Source organism: Cygnus atratus, chromosome 27 (genome assembly GCF_013377495.2).
Source record: "Cygnus atratus isolate AKBS03 ecotype Queensland, Australia chromosome 27, CAtr_DNAZoo_HiC_assembly, whole genome shotgun sequence".
Taxonomy (NCBI): Eukaryota; Metazoa; Chordata; class Aves; order Anseriformes; family Anatidae; genus Cygnus; species Cygnus atratus.
Genome location: NC_066388.1, coordinates 4,958,796 through 4,980,990, shown reverse-complemented (window position 1 = coordinate 4,980,990; position 22,195 = coordinate 4,958,796). Strand labels below are relative to the sequence as shown.

Sequence of the window (22,195 nt, the reverse complement as noted above, 5' to 3'; positions counted from 1 at the left end):
AGCCCTCGCTGTTGAAAGTTACAGACATGGTCCCAAGGACATTTCTTTACGACCAATCCAATTCCATTTATTCTCTGCATCTCTCAATAAACTGAGGAAGCCGGTATTTGACACAGGATTTCGAAAATTCTATGTCAGTTGTAAAAAGTACCCAGAGAAAGGGTAAAAAAAAAAAAAAGAGAAAAAAAAAAAAAAGGAAGGAAAAAAAGGAGAGCTGTACTGGTCTTACGAACACCTTCACTTGCAGTTCCCAACATCCAGCTCAGCAGCTGGTGGATGCCACAGCAAACACTCATTCAACCAGCCGCAGAGCTCCTCCTGGGTGAAAAAAACAGCTCTGGCTTTTGGTGGCTGTTTCTACACTGTCACAGGTTTCCTACGCCACCGCCTGCGTTTCCTGGCCATGTGCATTTCCTGTGATTGGTGCTGGGAACTCGGAGCTGGGAAGCACAGTCTGTTGTGCTGCACGTTGTAAGGCAACGAAACCGGACAGTTTCTTGGTCCCAAACTGCAAGGCCACCTTTGCTCAGCCACCCTGTGTTTGTGCACAAGTTCCTGGTGTTGTGTGGGTGCCTTGTGACCTTGCTTGCGGTTCTTCTTGGTACAGCCAGAGTTTCTGAAAGAAGATTTGGAAGTCAGTATGAGGAGAATTCAATCCCCTTCAGTCGCTCTGTGTACGCAGAGACTGAAAAGGCTGAAAAGTTCAGAACGTCTTCAGCCCTCTGGGTTTACCCAGTCCCTTTTGCGTCAGCTTGAAAGATGTGACAGCCAGGAAGAACAGCCAGCTGTCAGCTCATCTCCTACAAGCTGCTTTCTTACAGCTGTGCCACAGGAAGGGAAGTTTCCGAAAGAAAGCATCTTGTATGCCCCATAAAATAAGGTCTGAATAAACCACTGTCCCACCAGCAACAGGCACTGGCTACATCTGCTCCTGAGATGCTTTTGCAGCTCCCACACCACCCAGTGAAGCCCAGCCTAGCTCATGCCCCAAGCAAAGAGGAAGCTCTTTAACGGCATTTATTGCTCCCCCATCGTTCTTCCAGATAGGATGACAGAAAAAGAGCCTCTGTTTCACTTGAGGTGAAGAACTGCCTTGCCCAGCACGAGACTCAAAGAAAAGTGCTCTTGCCCCTGAAGTATGTTAGCTTGAGAATATTGCAGCCTTAACAGGAACCAGCACCACCATTGTCAGCGATGTTATTACAAATCTATAGGTACAAGCACATTATTCAGAGGCAAAGAGCTTTGCACATGCTGCTGCAGGCACAAGGAACACTTCAACATTAACAAGCTTGAGCGAGATTCCCATCTTCACTCGCTCCCAAAAATGGCAGGGCAACAGATGCTGTCACGTATGTAGCAGAGTTGCATCTAGACTTGTAAAACTACAAGTTTAAGTTTCTTAAAAATAAGTAAACAGCCTTTTTTGTTCTCTCTGCTCAGCTATACTGTATGTATAGAGGCAAGAAGCAAAAAAACCTACCTCGGCATTGCTAACGGGAATTGTTCTGAATGGTGCGGGTGATGTTCAACCATCTGCTTTCTCATGTTTGATGTAGCGTCTGCTTTTCCCTTGAGGAGGTCCAAGCCCAAATTCTTTAGTCCGCAATTCCTTAAATAGATCTCTAAATAAATCTCTATGTCATAACTGGGCCTACATACCATTTGTCAAGTGATCATAACAGCTCTTTTACATGTAAATCAACTCCCCTTCACATTCTTCCTCCCTAGGACGGCAGCAAGCCTGTGAAAAGGCCACGTAGGAGATCTTTAGCTCCCAGTGTCCCAACTGCCCGCTTTCCTCCTTATTCACCGGCTCCACTTGACCTCCATCAGCAGGAGCTAGACAAGTTTAAAATCTATCTATATCCTGACAGCAGTTCTCACTTTGTGTGTGCACTCAGGCACACAAAAGGCTTACTTCTTTCCAGATCTTTTCTGAAGATCTTCAATATAGTTCATTCTCTCAATAGGATGCCCTCGAGCTCTGTTGAACACTGAAGAGAGAAAAGTCTGAGTTATAACAACATTTCACTGGAAAAAGCCTGAAACCATCTAAAATCACAAGCCCATGATAACATTTTGCATCTTGACAAGAAGAACATACATGTACGTACACTCTATTGCAGCATTTGGCTCCATGCCTTCAACATCAATCAGGTACCTGAACAGATTAACGAGAAAGCTCTAATAACACAGTTAACTACAGAGATATTGACAGATCAGACAATTCAAAAATACAGTGGTGGGAAGTTTTTAGAGCTCGTTTACAAGCCAGAATCTAGTAGCAGTATTTTGTAGTTTCTTATCCCTGATTTTAGCAAACCCCTAACAACAAAACCTTCTCTAAACTTAAAAGCTTCATATTCTTGCCAGTTGGGGATTACACAGGTCACTTGACTCTTGTTGCAGCAGTAAAACATTCCCTTCTCGAGCAACATGAAGCTGGCAATACCACCACCTAATTCAGTTTGACCAAGGACAACTCACCTACAAACCAGGTAGCCAGTTCTGTTCAAGCCATGTGTGCAATGCACTCCAATAAGTTTATCTGTAACACATGGTAATCAGTTTATATTTTTGAAGTGTTCTTTTTCCAAAACCAAATCAGAGCAAAAGAAGCCCATTTTACATTTGTCCTTCAACAGGGACACCAGCACAGATAAACTGAACTGATCGTGTAACAAAAGCACCACCTTTGTGTCTAATTATCACCCCTGATTTTAGTTCATTAGCTCATTTAATTCTGTGGCCTCATCTGCATGGTCACACAGCTCACTGCATGGAAGGTATATTTAAAAGCTCTATGAAAGGCTGGCCTGCATTTCCTGAGCACTAACAGCTTCCTGTTACCAAAACAGGATCAGTATTTATGGGCAGACTAGACACAGTCTCAATTTCAATTAACGCTTGACTCGCTGCTAATTATCATCGAGCCAGCATGAACTCCTTTACTACAATAAACTGGTCTCACTACTGCCTCGACATATACATGCCAAGATGAGGAAGGGAAATTCATGTTGTGCACAAAGGTTAATGAAGAACATTGCCAACCCCAAGTCTTCCGTGCCCTTCCCATCAACAGCACTTGTTAACGTAAAGGAAAATCCACACTTACCGTTGTCTTTATTGTCTCTCAAGAAATTTTTTACAACACTCTTGAATTGAAAAATGGTCTGATTGTTTGGTATTTCATGTCCCATTGTCAAGATCTTTGAGTAGCAGAGTGTGGCTGGTAGTTCCTACAAGAAACAAAGGACAATAATTTTATAAAAAAGTGCGAAGATTCTCACTAATTAGAGAACCCTGTGACAGAAGATACAAGAAGACAAGTCTTCCAACTAAGCCCAGAAGAGTGGCAACACAGTTTTAGGTAAGAAAAAATCTCTTTCATTTCTTTAAACTTTATCAATACTCCAGAGCAACCTATTGGCATTTTTGTTCCCTGTGCCTTTGCTCCTTCCTTCCTTGGAAGCACAAAGCACACACAGAAGCTGGAACAACTTTTCCAACTAATATCCACACATGCGATGCCACAAGCCAAAAAATATTTGTAATCAGCTTTTAATTCAGGAGAGCCTGTAAAAAAACATCTTTACAGTACCTCCAAACCTGTGATGGTTGTAAAAAGAGAAGAGTTGAAGACCACAGTCTTGCACTTGATCAAGGATGAAAACTGCATCCCAATGTCGCTGCAATGCTCAACCTCATCCCTTTTCCAGAGGATTTGAGTGCCACATGCTCTTTAAAGTCACCTTCTTACAAAAAACTTCTTCTCATTTATTAACAATATTAGGGCTTTAAGAGAACTTTACTTTCCCAACAATGCGACCAAGACTGACCTCTGGCCTGTAGTAGCGAGTTGTGTATGTCAGGTCAATGATCAAGCCCAGCTCTTCCCTTTGCTCTTTAATTTTCTTAATGAGGTCACGAGGTGAAAATCTCTCCTCTGGATGAAGCTTGTGATCAAAACTCTGAGGGAAAATAACATTCAATGACAGACATTAAATGCAGGTGCACTGCGACTGGTGAATGGAGGGAGGAGGCTTGCACTGCCAACCTCCTGAAGATCATCCTTTTGGGGAAAAAAAAAAAAGGAAAAAGACACAAATGGCCAAAATCAAGCACAGACCCATGTCTGTGTTGCACTGTGCCAAACCAGAACAAGCTCTGGACCATTACCGTTTTGGGACTGTTCTGCTAAGGTATTCCAGGAGCGACTAAGGACTACGACAAAACATTACAGGGCGGCAAACATAATGAGGAACAAGCTCGAGTTTGGCGAGGGCTTTAAAATGGGCCCGGTTCCCGTGGAGGTGCACAGGCAGCACCGCACGCTGCCACCAGCTCCACTGCCCCTGCGGGGCCACCCACGAGCGAGCGCCAGCCCTCGGAGACGGGGGGCACCAGAGCTCGGGCGCCGCCGTGGGGCCTGCTGCGGCACCGGCCACGTCGGCAACCGCCTGGGGCCGCCCTCGACCCCCTGCCCGCGCTCACCTGCCTCAGGGGGACCTTGAAGGCGATGAAGCGGGTACCCGGCAGCCTCCGGCCCAGCGGGACGTAGTCGGTCCACCTGAAAAGGGAAGCAGAGGGACATCAACCACCGGGGCCCCGCTCCCGCCGAGCCCCTGCCGGAAGGGACGGGGTGCCCCGGGGGCGGCACCCACCGCTCCGGTACGCGGCAACCCCCGCGGCCCGGCATGGCGACAACCGCGCGGCCCAACGGCGGCGGAGCCACCGCTTCCGCTTCCGCCGCCCCGACACCCCGCGGCCGCCGTTCGCACGGCACCGGGAGGCCGCAGTCCGGCCGCGGCTACAGCGCCCCCTGGCGGCACGGAGCGGCACCCGCCGGCACGGCGCTCCCGGCACTGACGTCACTGCCAGGGTACCGGCGTGACGTCACCGCCCGCGGCAGCGACGTCACTGGCTGCCAGCACCCCCAGAGCAGCGGGACGCCTCCCGCCCGCCTCCCCCGGCACCGCCTGGGCACCCACTGCCGTGCGGAAAGTGGGCTCCACAGGCAGTGAGATTGTACAGCAGGTACGCTCACTCAGCGCGGGGCAGCACGGGGGTAGTCCCGCCAAAGTCGTGCGCATGCGACGTGGCAACTTGCCTTGGTTATACGCAGCAAAGGGTTACACGTGCGTGACATTTCACAATGCGCCTATACATACGCGTGACCCGTCCCCGCTTCATATTGAAATTAGTTCAAGAAGTCGTTTCCATGAGCTCCTGCCGTCTGCGCTTGCGCAGTGTCTCCTGGTGGTGGTCGTCAGGGGTCGTGGGGATGAAGGTTGGTGACTCTTCCTCCTCACCGCTAGTTGACCTCTTGTCTCTGCGCAGACTCCGTTGCGCCTTGGCTCTTGTCCATCCGCAGGACCAGGTTCTGCCAGTTTCTTAAGACAGGCTCACACTCTTATCAGGGGACTAACCTTGGTAAGGTGCCTGAGGCTTCTTGCTTTAGTTAATTTGCACAATGCACCACAGTTAGCAAAGACACTAAGTAGCATCCACTAGTTTAACTGTCAGCGCTCTATCTATTTGCTAAGATTCTTCTAACTTCCTCTCTCGCCACGGCCTGGTGCCGCTGCCACGGCCCTGCCTGCAGCACAGCTGGGAGCTGCACGGGCATCCCTGGGGCGCAGAGCAGGAGGGCGAAACAGCCCCGAGCCCCTCCACGCCCACCCGCAGGGCAGGACGGGGCAGCACAAACGCCAGTGTCCCAGGGCTGCCGCCCCTGGCCCCATCCCTTCCCCTCCAAAAGTCACCCCTCCCCAAAAATCCTAATGGGGGTTAGCAATTGTTGGCACGGGGATGTGTTGGGTTGGGTGATTTGGGAGATGGGAAATGGGGGGGGGATCACAAACAATTATTGAGACATGAAGCTGTTCAGGTAACTAGATGGGAAATTTGGGGGATCAGAACTGCTTGTTGGGGTGGCAAATGGCTTGGATTGGAAAATTATTTCTTATTAACTGTCATTTCTCTTAGTCATTGCTTTGTTTATTAAATTATTCTGTGGTAGGTGTTCACTTCGTAAAGGCTCTGCCTGAAGTCGTTTGTGAAGTGGGATATAGAGGGAGGGTTGAACGTAGCCCGCTGCTGCTCCTCATGCCCACCCTGTGAATTGGTGTGGGGATGGCTGCTATGGGAGAGGATGGGTGGATGGGGCGTTGGGAATTCACTGTTGAGACAGGAAAACGCTGGGACTGGAAACTGGATGTTGTTGTTGGGATATGAAATCGTCACTGGGATGGGAAGTCATGGTGGGGAGAGAAAACCATTAGGACGGGAAATCATGGGATGGGAAATCATTGTTGGGATGGAAATTTGTAAGGATATGACACTGTAGAATCATAGACTGGTTTTGGTTGGAAAGGACCTTAAAGATCATCTAGTTCCATTCCTTCCACTAGATCAGGTTCCCCAAAGCCCCATCCCATGCCCAAAGCCCCATCCAGCCTGGCCTTGAGCATTTCCAGGGATGGGGCATCCATGAATTCTCTGGTCAATCTGTTCCAGTGCCTCACAACCCACATAGTGAAGAATTTCTTCCTAATATCTAATCTAAACCTAATCCCTTTTAGTTTAAAGCCGTTACCCCTTGTTCTATCACAGCATTGCCTGACAAAGAGTCCTTCCCCATCTTTCCTGTAGGCCCCCTTTAGGTACTGGAAGGCCACTGTAAGGTCTCCCTGAAGCCTTCACTTCTACAGGCTGAACAAACCCAGCTCCCTCAGCATTTCTTCGTAGGAGAGGTGCTCTGAGCACCCTCATGGCCCTCCTCTGGACCTGCACCATGTCCTGCAATGACTTGCACCATGGACATGCAAGGTCCATGTCCTTCTTATGTTGGGGGCCCCAGAGCTGAATGCAGTACTCTAGATACTGTGTTGGGATGGGGAACCATCACTGAGATGGGAAATTGTTGGGATGGTTATGGAGCAGCTCTGCAGGTAGCCTGACTGCAATGAGCAAGTCCTTACATTCCATGGCTGCTCCACCCTGACAGGAGAAAATGCCTCCCAGCCTGGAACCCCAGTCTGGAAACCCAGGTGGGACTTGGCCTCTGCAACCTGGGAATTTGGCCTCGGAATCAGGGACCTCCTTGAGGGCTCCAGTATCCTGGAAAGGCAGCTGGGCACCTGAGGACCAGAGACATCCTGAAGATGCTGTCAATAAGGGCAAACTGAGAAACCAGGGAACAACTTTTCACCTGAGAAGGTGGAAAAAAAAAGAGGAAAGTGGCCTGAGAAATTGAGAATTGATGTGTGAAAGAAAACTGTTTAGTGAAAATGGCATCATCACCTACTGGCTGTCTCAGGAGGATGATAGAACTGCACAGCATCTCTTTGTTACCTGAAGTGGCAGTGCCTATGTCCTTTTCTTGCTTAATGATATAAAAAGAGCCTGTTTTGTTTTTTTTTTTTACCCCAAACGGGGCTTTTCTCTCAGAAACGTCCCATGCTGCAGATGCTCTTTTCCCTCAGTGATGACCATGTGACCATGATGATGACTTTTTCCTCCTTCAACAGGCTGAAGCCTTGCTGGAATGCCGGGTCAACTCTGTGATGCTGCAACAGCAGCTCCTCAACTCTGCGATGCTCCACCTTGCTGTGACAGGGACAAGCTTTGTAGTGAGACTCTGCCCGTCACTCTGGTCCCCTGTCTGGACTCTTTCCAGGGAGGAGTGGGTGCGTACCAGTCTCTCTGAGATCAGTTTCCTTAATTAGACCCTTTGAGGTCAGTAGGACCTCCACCCCCACTTCTGCAACCAGTTTGATGCATTTGGTATCAGTGATAGATACATAGGTACATAACCTGACATAGGTATTTTATCATAGAATCGTAGAATTGTTTAACCATTTAGGTTCGAAAAGACCCTTAAGTTCATTAAGTCCAACCATCACCTAACACTACAAGTCCACCACTAAACCATGTCCCTAAATGCCACGTCTGCACATCTCTTAAATACCTCCAGGGATGGTGTTGTGGTTTAGCCCGGCTGGCAGCCAAACACCACACAGCCGTTCGCTCACCCTCCCCCCTCCCTCTCTGGGATGGGGGAGAGAAACGGGAAAGTGAAGCCTGTGAGTTGAGATAAAGACAGTTTATTAAGACAGGAGAAATAATAACAATAATAATAATAATAATAATAATAATAATAATAGTATTAATAGTAATAATGTGTACGAAATAAGTGATGCACAATGCAATCGCTCACCACCCGTTGACCGATGCCCAGCCTATCCCCGAGCAGCCGGCCCCCCACCCCGGCTAGCCACCCCTATATATTGTTCAGCATGACGTCAGATGGTATGGAATACCCCTTTGGCCAGTTTGGGTCAGCTGTCCTGGGTCTGTCCCCTCCCAGCTCCTGCTGCACCCCCAGCCTGCTTGCTAGCAGGACAGAGCGAGAAGCTGAAAAGTCCTTGGCTTGGTGTAAGCACTGCTCTACAACAATTAAAACATCAGCATGTTATCAGCGCTCTTCTCATTCTAATCCAAAACATAGCACCCTGCCAGCTACTAGGAGGAAAATTAACTCTGTCCTACCTGAAACCAGGACAGATGGTGACTCCACCACTTCCCTGGGCAGCATGTTCCAATGCCTAACCACCAGTGCTGAGTAGAGGAGGAAGATCACCTCTCTCAACCTGCTGTCCGCACTCCTCTTGATGCAGGCTAGGATCCCGTTGGCCTTCTTGGCCACAAGGGCACACTGCTGGCTCATGGTTAACTTGTCCACCACAACCCCCAGGTCCCTCTCCGCAGAGCTGCTCTCCAGCAGGTCAGTCCTCAACCTGTATTGGTGCTTGGATTTATTCCTCCCCAGGTGCAGGACCCTGCACTTGCCCTTGTTGAACCTCATAAGGTTCCTCTCTGCCCAGCTCTCCAGCCTGTCCAGCTCTCTCTGAATGGCCGCACAGGTCTCTGGTGTGTCAGCCACTCCACCAAGCTTTGTATCATCTGCAAACTTGCTGAGGGTGCACTCTGTCCCTTCATCTCAGTCACTGATGAATAAGTTGAATAGCGCTGGACCCAGTACTGACCCCTGGGGGGCACTGCTAGCTGCTGGCCTCCAACTAGATTTGGCACTGTTGAGTACAACCCTCTGAGCTCTGCCATCTAGCTCGTTCTTGATCCACCCCACTGTCCACTCATGGATCCCACACTTCCAGAGCTTGCCCAGGAGGATGTTATGGGAGACAGTGTTGAAAGCCTTGCTGAAGTCGAGGTAGACAACATCCCCTGCTCTCCCCTCATCCATCCATCCGGTCATCTCATTGTAGAAAGCTATCAGGTTGGTTAAACATGGCTTCCCCTGATGAATCTGTGTTGACTGCTTCTGATCATATTCTTTTTCTCCATGTGCTTAGAGATGGCGTCAAGGATGAGCTGCTCCATCACCTTTCCAGGAATGGAGGTGAGGCTGACTGGCCTGTAGTTTCCTGGGTCTTCCTTCTTGCCCTTCTTGAAGACTGGAGTAATGTTGGCTTTCTTCCAGTCCTCAGGCACCTCTGCTGTTCTCCAAGACCTTTCAAAGATGATAGAGAGAGAGGGGCTTAGCAATAATGCTCACCAGTTCCCTCAGCACCCTTGGGTGCATCCCATCGGGGCCCATAGATTTGTGGGTGTATAGCTTGCCTAAATAACCTCTAACCCAATCCTTATCAACCAGGGGAAAGTCTTCCTCTCTCCAGGTTTTCTCTCTTGTTTCTGGGCTCGGTAGTGTGTGGGGGCTAGCCTTAGCAGTGAAGACTGAAGCAAAGAAGGCATTCAGTAACTCCACCTTCTCTGTATCCATCATCACCAAGGCACCTGCCTCATTTAGCAGTGCACTTACATTTTCCTTAGTCTTCCTTTTGCTGCTTATATATTTGAAGAAGCCCTTTTTGTTATCCTTGATATCTCTTGCTAAATTTGATTCTAACCAGGCTTTGGCCTTCCTCAATGCATCTCTGCATTCTCTGACAATGTTCTTATATTCCACCAAGTGGTCTGTCCCTTCTTCCACATCATGTATGCTTTCTTCTGTTTAAGTTTTCCCAAGAGCTCCTTGCCCATCCACACAGGTCTCCTGTCCCCCTTGTTCTACATCTTTCTCTAACCAAATCCTTCTCAACCAAGCGAAAGTCTCCTTTTCTCCAGACATTCTCTCTTGTTTTTAGAGTCTGGGATTCCTGAAGGCTAGCCTTAGCAGTGAAGACTGAAGTAAAGAGGGCACTCAATAACTCTTCCTTCTCTGTATCCTTCATCACAAGTGCACTTACCCCCATTCAGCAACGGGCCCACATTTTCCCTAGTTTTTATCTTGCTATTGATGTATTTGAAGAAGCCCTACTTGTTGTCCTTGACATCCCCTGTCAGATTTAATTCCAAATGGGCCTTAGCCTTCCTTGTCACATCCCTGCATTTTCTGACAATGTTCCTATATTCCTTCCAAGCAGCTTGTCCCTTTTTCCACATTCTGTACAATTTCTTCTATTTGAGTTTTGTCAGGAGCTCCTTGCTCATCCATGCAGGTCTCCTGCCCACTTAGCTTGACTTCTTACCCATTGGGATGCACCAGTTTGAGCTTGGAGGAAGTGATGCTTGAATACTGACACACCTTCCTTCTAGGGCCCTAAGCCATAGGATTCCTCCTGGCAGGTCCCCGAAGAGGCCAAATTTTGCTCTCCTGAAGGCTAAGTTTGCAATCCTACTTATTGCCCTGCTTCCTCCACGCAGGATCTGAACTCCATCATCACATGGTCACTGCAGCCAAGGCTTCTGCCGACCTTTGTGTCTCCAATCAGTCCTTTGTTAGTACAAGGTCTAGCAACATACCTCTCTTCATTGGCTCATACACTACCTGTGTCAAAAAGTTGTCATCAGTGCTTTGCAAGAACCTCCTGGACTGTTTGTGCCTACCCGTGTTGCCTTTCCAGCACATGTCAGGGTGGTTGAAGTTCCACATGAGAACCAGGGCCTGTGATCGTGAGACTACTTCCAGCTGTCTGTACATCTCGGCAATTTCCTTTTCCTGATCAGGTGATGTGTAGTAAATACCCACAGCAGCATCACCCATGTTAGCCAGCCCTTTTAGCCTTACCTATAAGCTCTCGACCCACTTATTGTCATCCACCCTAAGGCAGAGCCCCATACATTCCAGTTGGTCTCTCACATAAAGAGCAACTCTGCAACCTTGCCCTACTGGCTTGTCTTTCTTAAAAAGCACATAGACATCCACGATAACATTCCAGTCATGTGAGCTATCCCACCATGTTTCTGTAATTGCAGTGAGATCAAAGCCCTGCAACTGCACACAGATCTCTAATTCTTCCTATTTATTGTCCATGCTATGTGCATTGGTTGCTGCACTCCTGCTCACTAGCACTCCCTAAGACTGCCTTTTGTAAGGGTTGCCGCCATTGCTCCTCTCCAATCAATGCACAGCAGCACATGGCACATGGAAAATTAGGAGGTGATTTGTGACAGACAACATGGCCTCACCAAGGGAAGATCATGCCTGACAAATCTGGTGGCATTGTACAGCATTGGTAACATTGGGTTACAGCATTGGTGGATAGAAGAGCAACTGACATCATCTACCTGGACTTGTGCAAAGCATTTGACACTGGCCCCCATTATATCCTTGTCTCTAAATTGGAGAGACATGAGTTTGATGGATGGATGACTCATTGCATAAGGAATTGGCTGGATGGTCACACTCAAATTGCTGAGGCCAAACAGTCCAGGTGATCAGTAACGAGTGGTGTTCCTCAGGGGTCAGTACTGGGACCGGTGCTGTTCAACATCTTTGTCGGTGACATGGACAGTGGGATCAAGTACACCCTCAGCAAGTTCGCCAATGACACCAAGCTGTATGGTGCGGTCAACATGCTGGAGGGAAGGGATGCCATCCAGAGGGACCTGGACAGGCCTGAGAAGTGGGCCTGTGTGAACCTCATGAGGTTCAGCAAGGCCAAATGCAAGGTTCTGCACTGAGCCAGGGCAATCCCAAGCACAAATACAGGCTGAGCAGAGAATGGATTGAGAGCAGCCCTGATGAGAAGGACCTGGGGGTGTTGCTTGACGAGAGGCTTGACATGAGCCAGCAATATGCACTTGCAGCCCAGAAAGCCAACCATACCCTGGGCTGCATCAAAAGCAGTGTGGCCAGCAGGTCGAGGGCAGTGATTCTCTCCCTCTACTCTGCTCTCATTAGACCCTACCTGGAGCCCTGTGTTCAGCTCCTGGGCCCCCAGCACAAGAAGGACATGGAAGTATTAGAATGATTCTAGAGGGCCACAAAGATGATCAAGGGACTGGAGCACCTCTCTTGCGATGACAAGCTGAGGGAGTTGGGCTTGTTCAGCCGGGAGAAGAGAAGGCTCTGGGGAGACCTTATAATTGCTTTCCAATACCTAAGGAGGGCCTACAAGACAGACGGAGAGGGATTCTTTCAGGCAATGCATTGAATTGCCCAGAGAAGTAGTGCATGTCCCATCCCTGGAAGTGTTTAAGGCCAGGTTGGATGGGGCTTTGAGGAACCTGGTGTAGTGGTAGGTGTCCAGGCCCATGGCAGTGGGATTGGAATTAGATGATCTTTAAGGTCCTTTCCAACCCAAACCATTCTATGATTCTATGATAAAGTCAATCCTAGGGGTATCCCCTTATGTTAGTTTTTTTTTTTGTCTCCACCTGGCTGCACCTCTAAATTGATTCATCCAGCCACCATGTGCACTTGATGATTCAACACCCCCATTAGCATAGATTTGATAGAAGATAATAGTAAACAAAACATAATAGTTACAATGATTAGTGTCAATGAAGATTGCAATAAAGAAGCAAGACATCCTGATAGTGGGAATTCTGATCCATGCAAAAGTTTGTTCAACCATCCTCCTTCCATGCTTTCTCTAAGGGTCTCTTCTCACTTTTGCCACATGCCTCATACTGTATAGTTGTTCATTAGGGTCTTGTGTTACATTTGGTATATGGATACAGCAAGTATTGTTGGCCAAATGCAAGTACCACACGTTCCATTTTCATGCAACAATAACAAATCTAACACCAGTTTATTCTGTAGTGCCATGTTTGATGTGGCCTGTAGTTGCACATTTAATTCTTCCAACCCAACAGGAGCTGCACTAGCCAGTGCTTCAGTCTGTCTGGTGAAGTTATACAACATCCTTCAATTCTGGAATGCTGTGACTTGAGGCGTGAAAATTGATTCCAGGGCCCATCCAAATACAGTCCCTGTCTTGGGGTATTGCCAAGGGTTTTTTGATTCCCTTTTGCTTCATCCCCAAGGATGAAGGGGTTGTTATCTCCAGAGGGGACAAAGGGTTAAGAGCCCCAACATGTGTTGGTGTTCCTGACCTCCCACAGGTAAGTCTGTAGTCCATGTTCCATCACTATTAACACACAGAGCGTGTCCCATAGAGGGTATAGTGAGTTCTGAACAAATTAGATCAAACCAAGTATCATTATTAGTCAAATGAGACCAAGTGTCATTAACTGAGGTGGTATAGCTACAACAAATACAACCTATTCAGGAGACTTGAGCTACCAGGCCCAGAATCTGAATTTCAGCCTCTCAAATGCTGCAATTATAAACTTTAGTACAATTCCAACTTCAATATTTTGGGCTATCTGAATGAGAAATATTAAAGTTTGCATATTGGATATTGACCTGTATGGGAGTGTCCAGTAATCCAATGGTCTCATCACAATTAATACACCAGACAGTAGTCTGCATGTAATACCAGTCACCATGCTATGGTGCTCCCCACACCCTAGGAATATGCATTCCCCATGGTATGGTGTTTCCCCAGAAGGACTATAAATTGTCACAGCTGTTTCACCACCAACCTTAAACTTTAGTGGTGGCTTAGTGATACTGCAATTATCTATGGTTTCATTTTTCTTAAGAGTCCACTGCAGGACACACTTCCCTTCCTCAGTGTGCCATGTTAGATTGGTACAATTCTGCATTTTCCATATAGCCTCACAAGTTTGGGTCAGTCCCATGGTCAATATTCCCCAAGTTATTGGTGAACTGGAAGACTCGGAGAAGGGGTAGGTTCCCCCAGTGTGATCAACATCACATAAGGTTGGAGGCCTAGGGAACTTTTATGTAGAGCAGCTACACTCCACCCTGGAAGCTTCTTCAATACTGTACCTTTTCTTTAAAATGTGAATATCAGTTTAATTTCCAGGTTACCTCAGGCAATTATTCCATGTAATCCACCCTGTGACTATAGTCACTCAAGCTTCACGACATTTGGAATGTATCGGGTGTATCACATATGTTCTTGGGATGAGGATTATTGAGTACATGTACGTCTTGTAGGGATACTAAATAGTTCATCAAAATCCAAAGTTTAACATACAAAGTTACTGATAGTATAAAACGTAATGCTATGAGTATTAATAAAACAGTAACAGGGTGAAGCACCTTGTTGAAAATTCCTGTGGCGGTTGGCCACCATCCAAAGAAAATGTCCCACCAGAGGTGTTTTTCATCCTTCTTTACTCTTTCCAACATGCAGTGTTTTTCCTTTATATCATGGTGGACAGTAATCAGAGTCTTTTGTCCATTTTCTTGAACTTGTTTCACCAAATGCTTAAATCTTCATGTAACAGTAATTTCTTCACCAGTGCAACATACATTCCAATTGGAGTAAGCAGCAAGTCATGAAGTAGAGTATACTTGCATGTAATAAGTTGGTAAGAGGTGACAGGAACTGAGTAACTAAAATCACGTCCTAGAATTTTGGTAAATATACAAACAGAAACATTGGAGTGATTACTTGTATCTACAGTAGTATTATCTACGACTATAGAATCACAGTAGGTTCTCATGCAAACGCAGCCTTTCCCAATATATACAAGTACAGTTTCAGGGGTTTCACTGGGATGTATCTTGAAGTGACAAATATTTTGTTCAGTGTCAAGACAAATGTCTTGGGCTTCGAGCATGTTACTTTCACAAATGAAGCCTTTTTGTTCGTGCACAATGCATTCATTTACATCATTGATGTCTGCCACTCCTCCCTTTTTATGGGCCCATACATTATGCTCCTTAGGATAAAGTAGAGTTCCATTATGATTGAGTCCTAATGCAATGATCAGATATACATTGTGTACGGTGGCATTACTTATGTTAAGTATAAAGGCAATAATTTATCACTTTCTGCATAATAGGTAAAGTTGACTAATTGCCACCATACTTGAAACTCCTTTTCAAATTCTGAAGCATTATCCCAAATCAATTTCCAAATTTCAGGGGGTAAGTTTCCTCCTTCTCCCTCTCTAATAATAGCTGCTGCTACAGACTGTATCCATAACTGTGCTTAGATGCAGCTCAAGGCAAGGGAAGTATCACCTTGAGTTTTTCCAGGGGCATTTACAATTAATTGATGATCATTTTCTGCAATTTGTTCCCAATGGGGTAAAATGTCAGATAGAAGTCATTGACTTGCTCCTAAGGCCTATAAGGATGATCTTATTGGTCCTTCCAATTTCCTTAGGTTGTCTGTAGTAGCAGTTATTCTACTCATTAGGATGTTGGCATCAATGCTATTTAATATACCCAAGCCTGTTCCTAATAACCCAGTGGCATCTTGTGGCATGTGTCGAGTTTGTTTTAGAGAACATCCATGTAACTCTGCTAACCAGCTGGTGTGGGCAGTTCTCAAAAAGGTGGTACATTTTGAGTTGATTTCTGAGATATTAATGTGCAGCGCTAGCTCTACCCTTTTTAGAAACCAACTAGGGTTAAAGAGAACCCGTTGTTGTCCCACATTTTTAATTATGTAAGGACATGTGTTGAAGATGGAAGGAGTTAAGACTAATGGGAGGCTGAGTTGGTATACTTTCAAATATTTGTGGGAGAGAGTCTTCTTATCCTTTGCAATCAATGCATATCACTCTATCAATCATAAATTCAAATAGCAATGCAGTGCCTTTGTAACCCCAAAGACAGTACACAATTGAGGGTTTGGTGAAAGTAAACCCTTAATTGTGCGAGCAATCAGAATTTGGCCCTGGGGCCATGCCCTCCAGTTCCCCCACCGCCCCAAGGCACAGGGAGACCTGGAGACTCACAGGGACAGGCACAGGAAAATGACGCCCAGCCCACCCCCCTCCACCACATCCTGGCACAAATGTCTGGCCTAGCTACCCCGCTGCCTGAGGCCACCGGCCTGCCCAGAAGCAGCCCCGTGTGTCCGCTCGCGTCCTCCACCCCTCCCAGCATGCCCTGAAGCGCAGAACCTCCCAGAGTGGCTCCACCCAGCCACCCCTGCCCTGGCTCAGCTCTGCCTCGTGCCAGCCCCGGCTGTGAGCGGCTGCCGGCCCTGTCCGACACCAGCCCGGAGCCGGCCCCATTGGCACCCCCTGTACTGCCCCAGAACTGGGCCCCTCAGCGACCCCCCCAGCCATGGCCGCACCCAAGTTTGCTGACCTGCCCGGCATCGTGCGTGCGGGGCTGGGCCTTGGGGTGTCCGGAGGGGGTCAGGGGAGAGGACGTGGGGCCTGTGGAGAGATTGGGGATGCCAGGGTCAGGGGGGAGCTGGGGGAATCAGCTGCCTGGGAGGATCTGAGGCAGCTGGGCAGTAAGTGGGGTGTTTGGGAAGAGGGGAGTAGTTGGGGCTGTCGGAGTCTGGGCACTGGGACTTGCAGGGGGGTTGGGGCGGCTGCGGGTGTGGGGGTGCCTGTCGGGCACCAGGGCATGGGGGGGTGTTGGGGGCACGGGGGAAGGAGGTGGGGGCTTGGGAACATCGGAGGTGTCCAGAAAAGCTGAGGAGTCCCTGGGGAGATGGGGTGTGGGGGGCCAGGGAACTGCCAGGCTGTGTGAGGGCAGAGGCACCATCCAAAGTTGTTTGGAGGTGTTTGATGGCAAAAATAGACAGCTGAAACTGTGCCCCAGGCATGGAATGAACCAGAGGTTTATGAGACCAGCAACACACCTGAGGGTCACCAGGCTGAGCTGGAGGCGGTAAGGCTTTGCCGGGGCTATGCCACAGGGCAGGGACAAGCAAGGGCAGCAATCTGGGAGCACAACCAACAGGCTCCCCAAGAAGAGAAACCCCCATGCCCCCCTGTGTGCCCCCCCCATTTTTACTCACATGTACCCCCCCCATGTGCAGCCCCATGTCCCCCACCCTGATCTGCACCCACCATATTCCCCTTCCCCCCCCCCCCCATTTTCCCCCGACTGTACACCCCAGGGCACTGGGACTTGCAGGGGGGTTGGTGTGGCTGCAGGTGTTGGGGTGCCTGTCAGGCACCCAGGCATGGGGGGGGTGTTGGGGGCACGGGGGCAGGAAGTAGGGGCTTGGGGACATCAGGGGTGTCCATAAGAGCTGAGGAGTCCCTGGGGAGTTGGGGCATGTTAGGCCAAGGAAATGCCAGGGTGTGTGTGGGCAGAGGCACCATGTGAAGGTGTTTGGCGCAGTTTGGGGGGTATTTGATGAGAAATAGACATTGAATAGCTGAGCCTGTTTGTGCCCCAGGCATGGAATGAACCAGAGGTCTATGAGACCGGTGACATGCTCAAAGGCGACCAGGCCCAGTTGGAGGCGGTAAGGCTTTGCCAGGGCTGTGCCACAGGGCAGGATCGAGCCGGGGTGCTGGTGCCCCCATCCCACAGGCATCTGGCTCAGTGGGAGCATCACCAGGACAGGGAAGTGGCTCCTGTCCCTGCATGTGTCTCCTCAGTGCTGTGTCCCCTCATGGCTCCATGCCTCAGGGAAGCATGCCCACCAGCCATTTGTCAGCCTGCCATTGCTGCGGGGAAGTAAGGAGCGAGAGTAGGGCACAGCACCATGCCCATGCTGGGTGGCATCCCTCTCCCCATTCTTGGGGTCTGCAAGAACTGGTCACCATCCCCAGGATCCTTGTCCTAGGTAGCACTGCAAGGGCAGCAGAAGCAGGCAGATCTGGCGAGCCCCTTCCATCCCCTTGGCTTCTCTGGGGGACTGGCTTCCCACACACAGCCTTCATGGGGTCTGGTTGCTGCGCCCATCCCTGTGTGCCCATTGCTGGCCAAGTGAGTGTGATCCTAGGATACTGTGGCTGCAGCTTGGCAAGTGGGGGGCAGCAGAGGGAGGATGCCAGCATCCCCGTGGGGCAGTGCCAAGGAACTGTGCCCCCCTTTTCCCCTCACCCAGGTGCCTGCAGCAGCAGCTGAAGAATTGGCAAAATGCAGGAAAGAAGCACCAGTGAAGAGCCCTGCCAAGGCCCTGACATCCATCAGAGACATGGTCACGTTTGAGGTGTACTGGAGGCCAGGGCAAGACCAGTTTTCCCTGGATGCCAAGGTGAGTGTGGGGAGGTAGAGAGCACTGTGCCCAAAATGTGCTGTCTTGTTTTCTCACCCCTCATTTCTCAGATAATGGAGCTGGAGAAGCGGCTGGCACAGCTGGAAGCCACAGTGCAGTGCAAGCCCATCAGCCAGGTAGGGAGACAGGCACTCCTGCCCTGCCACTCTCTTCCACCCCCCCATTCCTCCCCACTGACGCACCACTTTCCTCCACACCAGAATCTGCTCCTGGTCGAGCCGATGGGTTCCAGCCTCCTGGTGAGTTGGAAGCAGAGTTGGGGGCATTTCACTCATGCCCTTCCCAAGGCACTTGGCAGCCCAGGGCACTAGCCTGCCCCCCACCATCCTGCTTTCTATCCCCAGGAGACTGCGCAGATCCTGCAGGCCAAGGTGAACATTTTGGATGAGGTCATGCTGGACCAAATAGAGGCCCGGCTGAAGGTGGGCTGGGATGGAGGGAAAGACATGGGGAGGGAGGGAGGGAGGGAGGGGGAAAGGGAGGAAGGGAGGAAGGGAGGAAGAGAGGGAGGGGGTGAGCCCTATGGCCCCCCACCAGCGCTGTGTACACTGGCTCCACTGGTGGGTGGCACAGGGTCATAGGACAGCCACAGGTCCGCACTGGCGACAGCCATGAAATTGTGGGTGGACAGTGCTAGGTTTGGGTTCTCACAGCTCTCTACTTCCCAGAGCATCCTGGGGAAGGTGAAGGAGATTGCCGAGCACGAAGCAATGGTGCAATGCGCCAACAGCCAGAGCAAGGTAAGAGCAAATAGGGTGGAGCCTAGCAAAAGCAACCCAGCAGGGGTGAGGAGGTTATTCAGAGCCCTCCTGCAGACTGTGCTTACACCCACCTTCCTTGCTTTCCACCCCTTGTTCCAGATCCACCAGACATATGAGTTAATGCAGCACTGGGACCCCATAGCCAGCAGCCTGCCTGATGTGGTGCAGTATCTGCTGACCCTCAGGGACCTGCACGAGGAAGGTGAGGGGCTGGAGGGGATGCTGGGGACAGCAGCGTGGCATGACAGAGGACTTCTATGGAGGCTACTGATATTGATGAGTTTTTGTCTCCCTCCAGCCACACAGGTTGGGCAGGTCCTTGAGGACATGGAAACCATGCAGAAGGAGATAGCTGATGCTCTCCAGGTCAACGCTTTTCTGCTGGAGGTGGTGAGTCCCACCAGCATCTGCTGGACCTGGACCTGGGCCTGGATGTGGGAAGGAATCCCCATATTCTCCCCCCACACCCTCCGCTCACCCCCTTCCCCACTCAACCCTGCAGGTCCAGAAGACAATGAAAGAATTCTTGGCCGTTGTAGAGGGAAACGTTGCTGAGACAGAAGCTAGCATCAGGAAGCTGCAGAAGTGACAGCACCCCAGAGCCCCCCTGAGCATTCCTGCCACCTGGATTCCTTGGGATCCTTCCCACCCAAAGAGGCTCCTTCTCTGTGTCCTCCCCTCCCTCTCCCCACCTCCAAAAAAACACAAACTTTTCTGGCTCAAGACATTTTGGTGTTGACATTTCCTTAGGATTGTGGGATGTGAGCAGGGCCTAGTTGCGGGGTTTTAAATGTATCTTTGAATTGTAGGTGCATACAACACCCTCCCCCACCAAGCACCCCCACTGCAGCCCAAGCACTACCCATCACAGCCTCCTGGTTCCATTCAATCCAGTGGCTCTGCCAGAAAGCTGCAGCTCCCAGGGGCATTGTCTCCACTTGGCGACTTTTATTGGGTTTATATGGCAAGGTTTTGGTAGCAGTGGGCTGCAGGGGTGGCCTCTGTGAGGAGTCCGGAAGCTGTCCCATGTTAGATATGAGCCAGTTGCAGCCGGTTCCAAAGGGACATGGTGCTGCCCGGAGCCAAGCCAAAAAGTGATGCTGTTTGTGCCTCTGTGAGGGGATATTTAACAAAGGGGAAAAAACTGCTGTGCGTGCAACAGCAGCTGGGAGAGCGAGAAGTGAGAAAGCTCTCTGCAGCCACCAAGGTCCGTGCAGAAGGAGGGCAGGAGGTGCTCCGGGCGCCGGAGCTGAAGTTCCCCTGCAGCATGTGGAGAGGCCCCTGGTGGAGCAGGCTGTCCCCCTGCAGCCCATGGGTCCCACATGGAGCAGATCTCCACGCTGCAGCCCATGGAGGAGCCCACAGCGGAGCAGGTGGATGTGCCCTGAAGGAGGCTGCGGCCTGTGGAGAACCCCCACAGGAGCAGACGTGGGGGGAGCTGCCACCTGTGGGGGACCCATGTTGGAGCAGTGTGCCCCTGACACGTGGACCCTGTGGTACAGACCCATATCTGGAGCAGTTCTTGAAGAGCTGCTGCCTGTGGGAAGCGCATGCAGGATCAGTTTGGGAAGGATGGCATGCCATGGGAGGGACCCCATGTGGAGCAGGGGAAGAGAGTGATTGTGAAGGAGTGGCAGAGACAAAGTGTTATGGGCTGACTGCAGCTCCCATTCCCCATTCCCCTGCACCACTCAGGATGAGGTCATAGAAGAGGGTGGATGGGGAAAATGTGTTTTTATTTATTTATTTATTTATTTAAAGTTTCTCACTGCTTTAGCTTGTTAGGTAATAAATTACATTCATCTCCCTATTCTGAGTCTGTTTTGCCCATGAGGGTAGATGTTGAGTGATCTCCCTGTCCTTATCTCAACCCTTGAGCCCTTTTCATCGTATTTTCTCCCCTTTCCCTTTGAGGATGGGGGAGTGAGTGAGAGGTTGTGGTGGAGCTCGGCTGCCCAGCTGGGTAAAACCACTACACCACTCATGGGGCAGGATATAGTGTGGCTGTGAGAATGGGAGGCACCCATGTGCTTGGAGACAGCCCAGATGGGGTCTCATGTGCTCCCCAGTCTGTTAGCAATGATTAGTTCTGGTACAAGGGGACAGGATGGGGAACACACATGCTGTTAGGTGAGCAGGAATCTCACGCTAAACTAACCCTGAGTGGATCTGGACTTGGAGCCACAAAAGGCAGCACATGACCTGGGTTCAAGGGGCACCCACTGCCCCTCAGCAAGTGGCATGGCCCCAGAGCACCCCAGCCCTGCTCTCCCCATTTCGGTATGTCCCACCATCACTGCCCAAGTTCCCCCAGGCCCCACTCCCCCAGCAGCATGGTGCCCAGTGGGGTCCTGGGGCAAAGATACTGCTCTGCAGTGCCCCGGCAGCACCTAAATGCCTCACCTTCCTGCCAGGGGCAGCTACTCCTCCTCTGCCCTGTCTTGCCTTGCCCTGGGGGCAACTGACTTTCATCCCAGGGACAAACACCCCTCCGTCCAGCACCCAAAGGGGGGTAATCCCCTCCTGCTGCACTGGGGCAAATGCTCTCTGTCCCCTTCCCCAGGGGTAAATACATACCTGACCCCCCACATCTGACCCCCCTGACTGTCACTATCACCTTACTCACATCTGGTTGGGGGGGGGGGGGAGGAGGGGATAGGACACTGCCCCCCCATCATCCTCTTCCCTTTGCTGAGTGGGAAAGAACTCCACCATATCTTCCCCTTTTTCTCTCCTCATTTTGGAGGGGGAGTACATAACCTCCCCCCAACTGCCTCTTTCTTTTTGACCAAGAAAAACTCCACACGTTCACCCTACTTCCTTTGTGGGGGCTTCTCTCTCTCACACACAGAGCAAGAGAGAGAGAGAGATGCACTGCCCAGCTATTTTTAGGTGGGGAAATAACTCACGCATTGCCCCTTCCCTTTGTCAAGGCAGAAAGAACTCCACCATTGCCCTCCTCTCTTCAGAGGGAGGAATGAGACCTCTTCCATTTGGGGGATATAAATCACCCCAGCACTCATTTTCTGTTGGAGTGGGGAAAAAATGTCCCTTCTCAACCCTTTGTTATTCTCTTCCTCCCTTTTAAAGCGGAACAAA

At 50.1% G+C, this 22,195-nt stretch overlaps 2 protein-coding genes across 2 annotated transcripts; one reads left to right on the top strand and one right to left on the bottom strand.

Annotated features, from left to right (window-relative positions):
- Window positions 1-41: 41 nt before the first annotated feature.
- DUSP11 (dual specificity phosphatase 11) lies at window positions 42-4,815 on the bottom strand. The gene is made up of 9 exons (XM_050715793.1): window positions 4,668-4,815; window positions 4,498-4,573; window positions 3,843-3,974; window positions 3,119-3,242; window positions 2,491-2,551; window positions 2,118-2,164; window positions 1,922-1,997; window positions 1,484-1,612; window positions 42-616 (listed from the first exon to the last, which is right to left on the bottom strand). Exons 1-9 carry the CDS (start codon window positions 4,700-4,702, stop codon window positions 358-360), a joined length of 939 nt encoding a protein of 312 aa, XP_050571750.1. The 5' UTR covers window positions 4,703-4,815; the 3' UTR covers window positions 42-357.
- On the top strand, window positions 4,701-19,685 carry LOC118259330 (dynactin subunit 2-like). The gene is made up of 11 exons (XM_035568764.1): window positions 4,701-5,007; window positions 5,378-5,436; window positions 7,536-7,694; window positions 18,165-18,314; window positions 18,386-18,451; window positions 18,536-18,574; window positions 18,680-18,757; window positions 19,004-19,075; window positions 19,196-19,298; window positions 19,395-19,486; window positions 19,599-19,685. The coding sequence occupies exons 1-11, from the start codon at window positions 4,701-4,703 to the stop codon at window positions 19,683-19,685; spliced, it is 1,212 nt and encodes a 403-aa protein (XP_035424657.1).
- Window positions 19,686-22,195: the final 2,510 nt, after the last annotated feature.

What these genes read in the sequence shown, in the direction of transcription:
- LOC118259330 (XM_035568764.1), top strand. Translation starts at nt 4,701, where the DNA reads ATGGCGACAACCGCGCGGCCCAACGGCGGCGGAGCCACCGCTTCCGCT. An exon ending in TTATCAGGGGACTAACCTTG is followed by an intron (nt 5,437 to 7,535) that starts GTAAGGTGCCTG and finishes CTCCTTCAACAG; the next exon opens with GCTGAAGCCTTGCTGGAATG. An exon ending in CGATGGGTTCCAGCCTCCTG is followed by an intron (nt 18,575 to 18,679) that starts GTGAGTTGGAAG and finishes TTCTATCCCCAG; the next exon opens with GAGACTGCGCAGATCCTGCA.
- DUSP11 (XM_050715793.1), bottom strand. Translation starts at nt 4,702, where the DNA reads ATGCCGGGCCGCGGGGGTTGCCGCGTACCGGAGCG. An exon ending in GCCAAATGCTGCAATAGAGT is followed by an intron (nt 1,998 to 2,117) that starts GTACGTACATGT and finishes TTCTCTCTTCAG; the next exon opens with TGTTCAACAGAGCTCGAGGG. An exon ending in CAGAAAAGATCTGGAAAGAA is followed by an intron (nt 1,613 to 1,921) that starts GTAAGCCTTTTG and finishes GATCTATTTAAG; the next exon opens with GAATTGCGGACTAAAGAATT.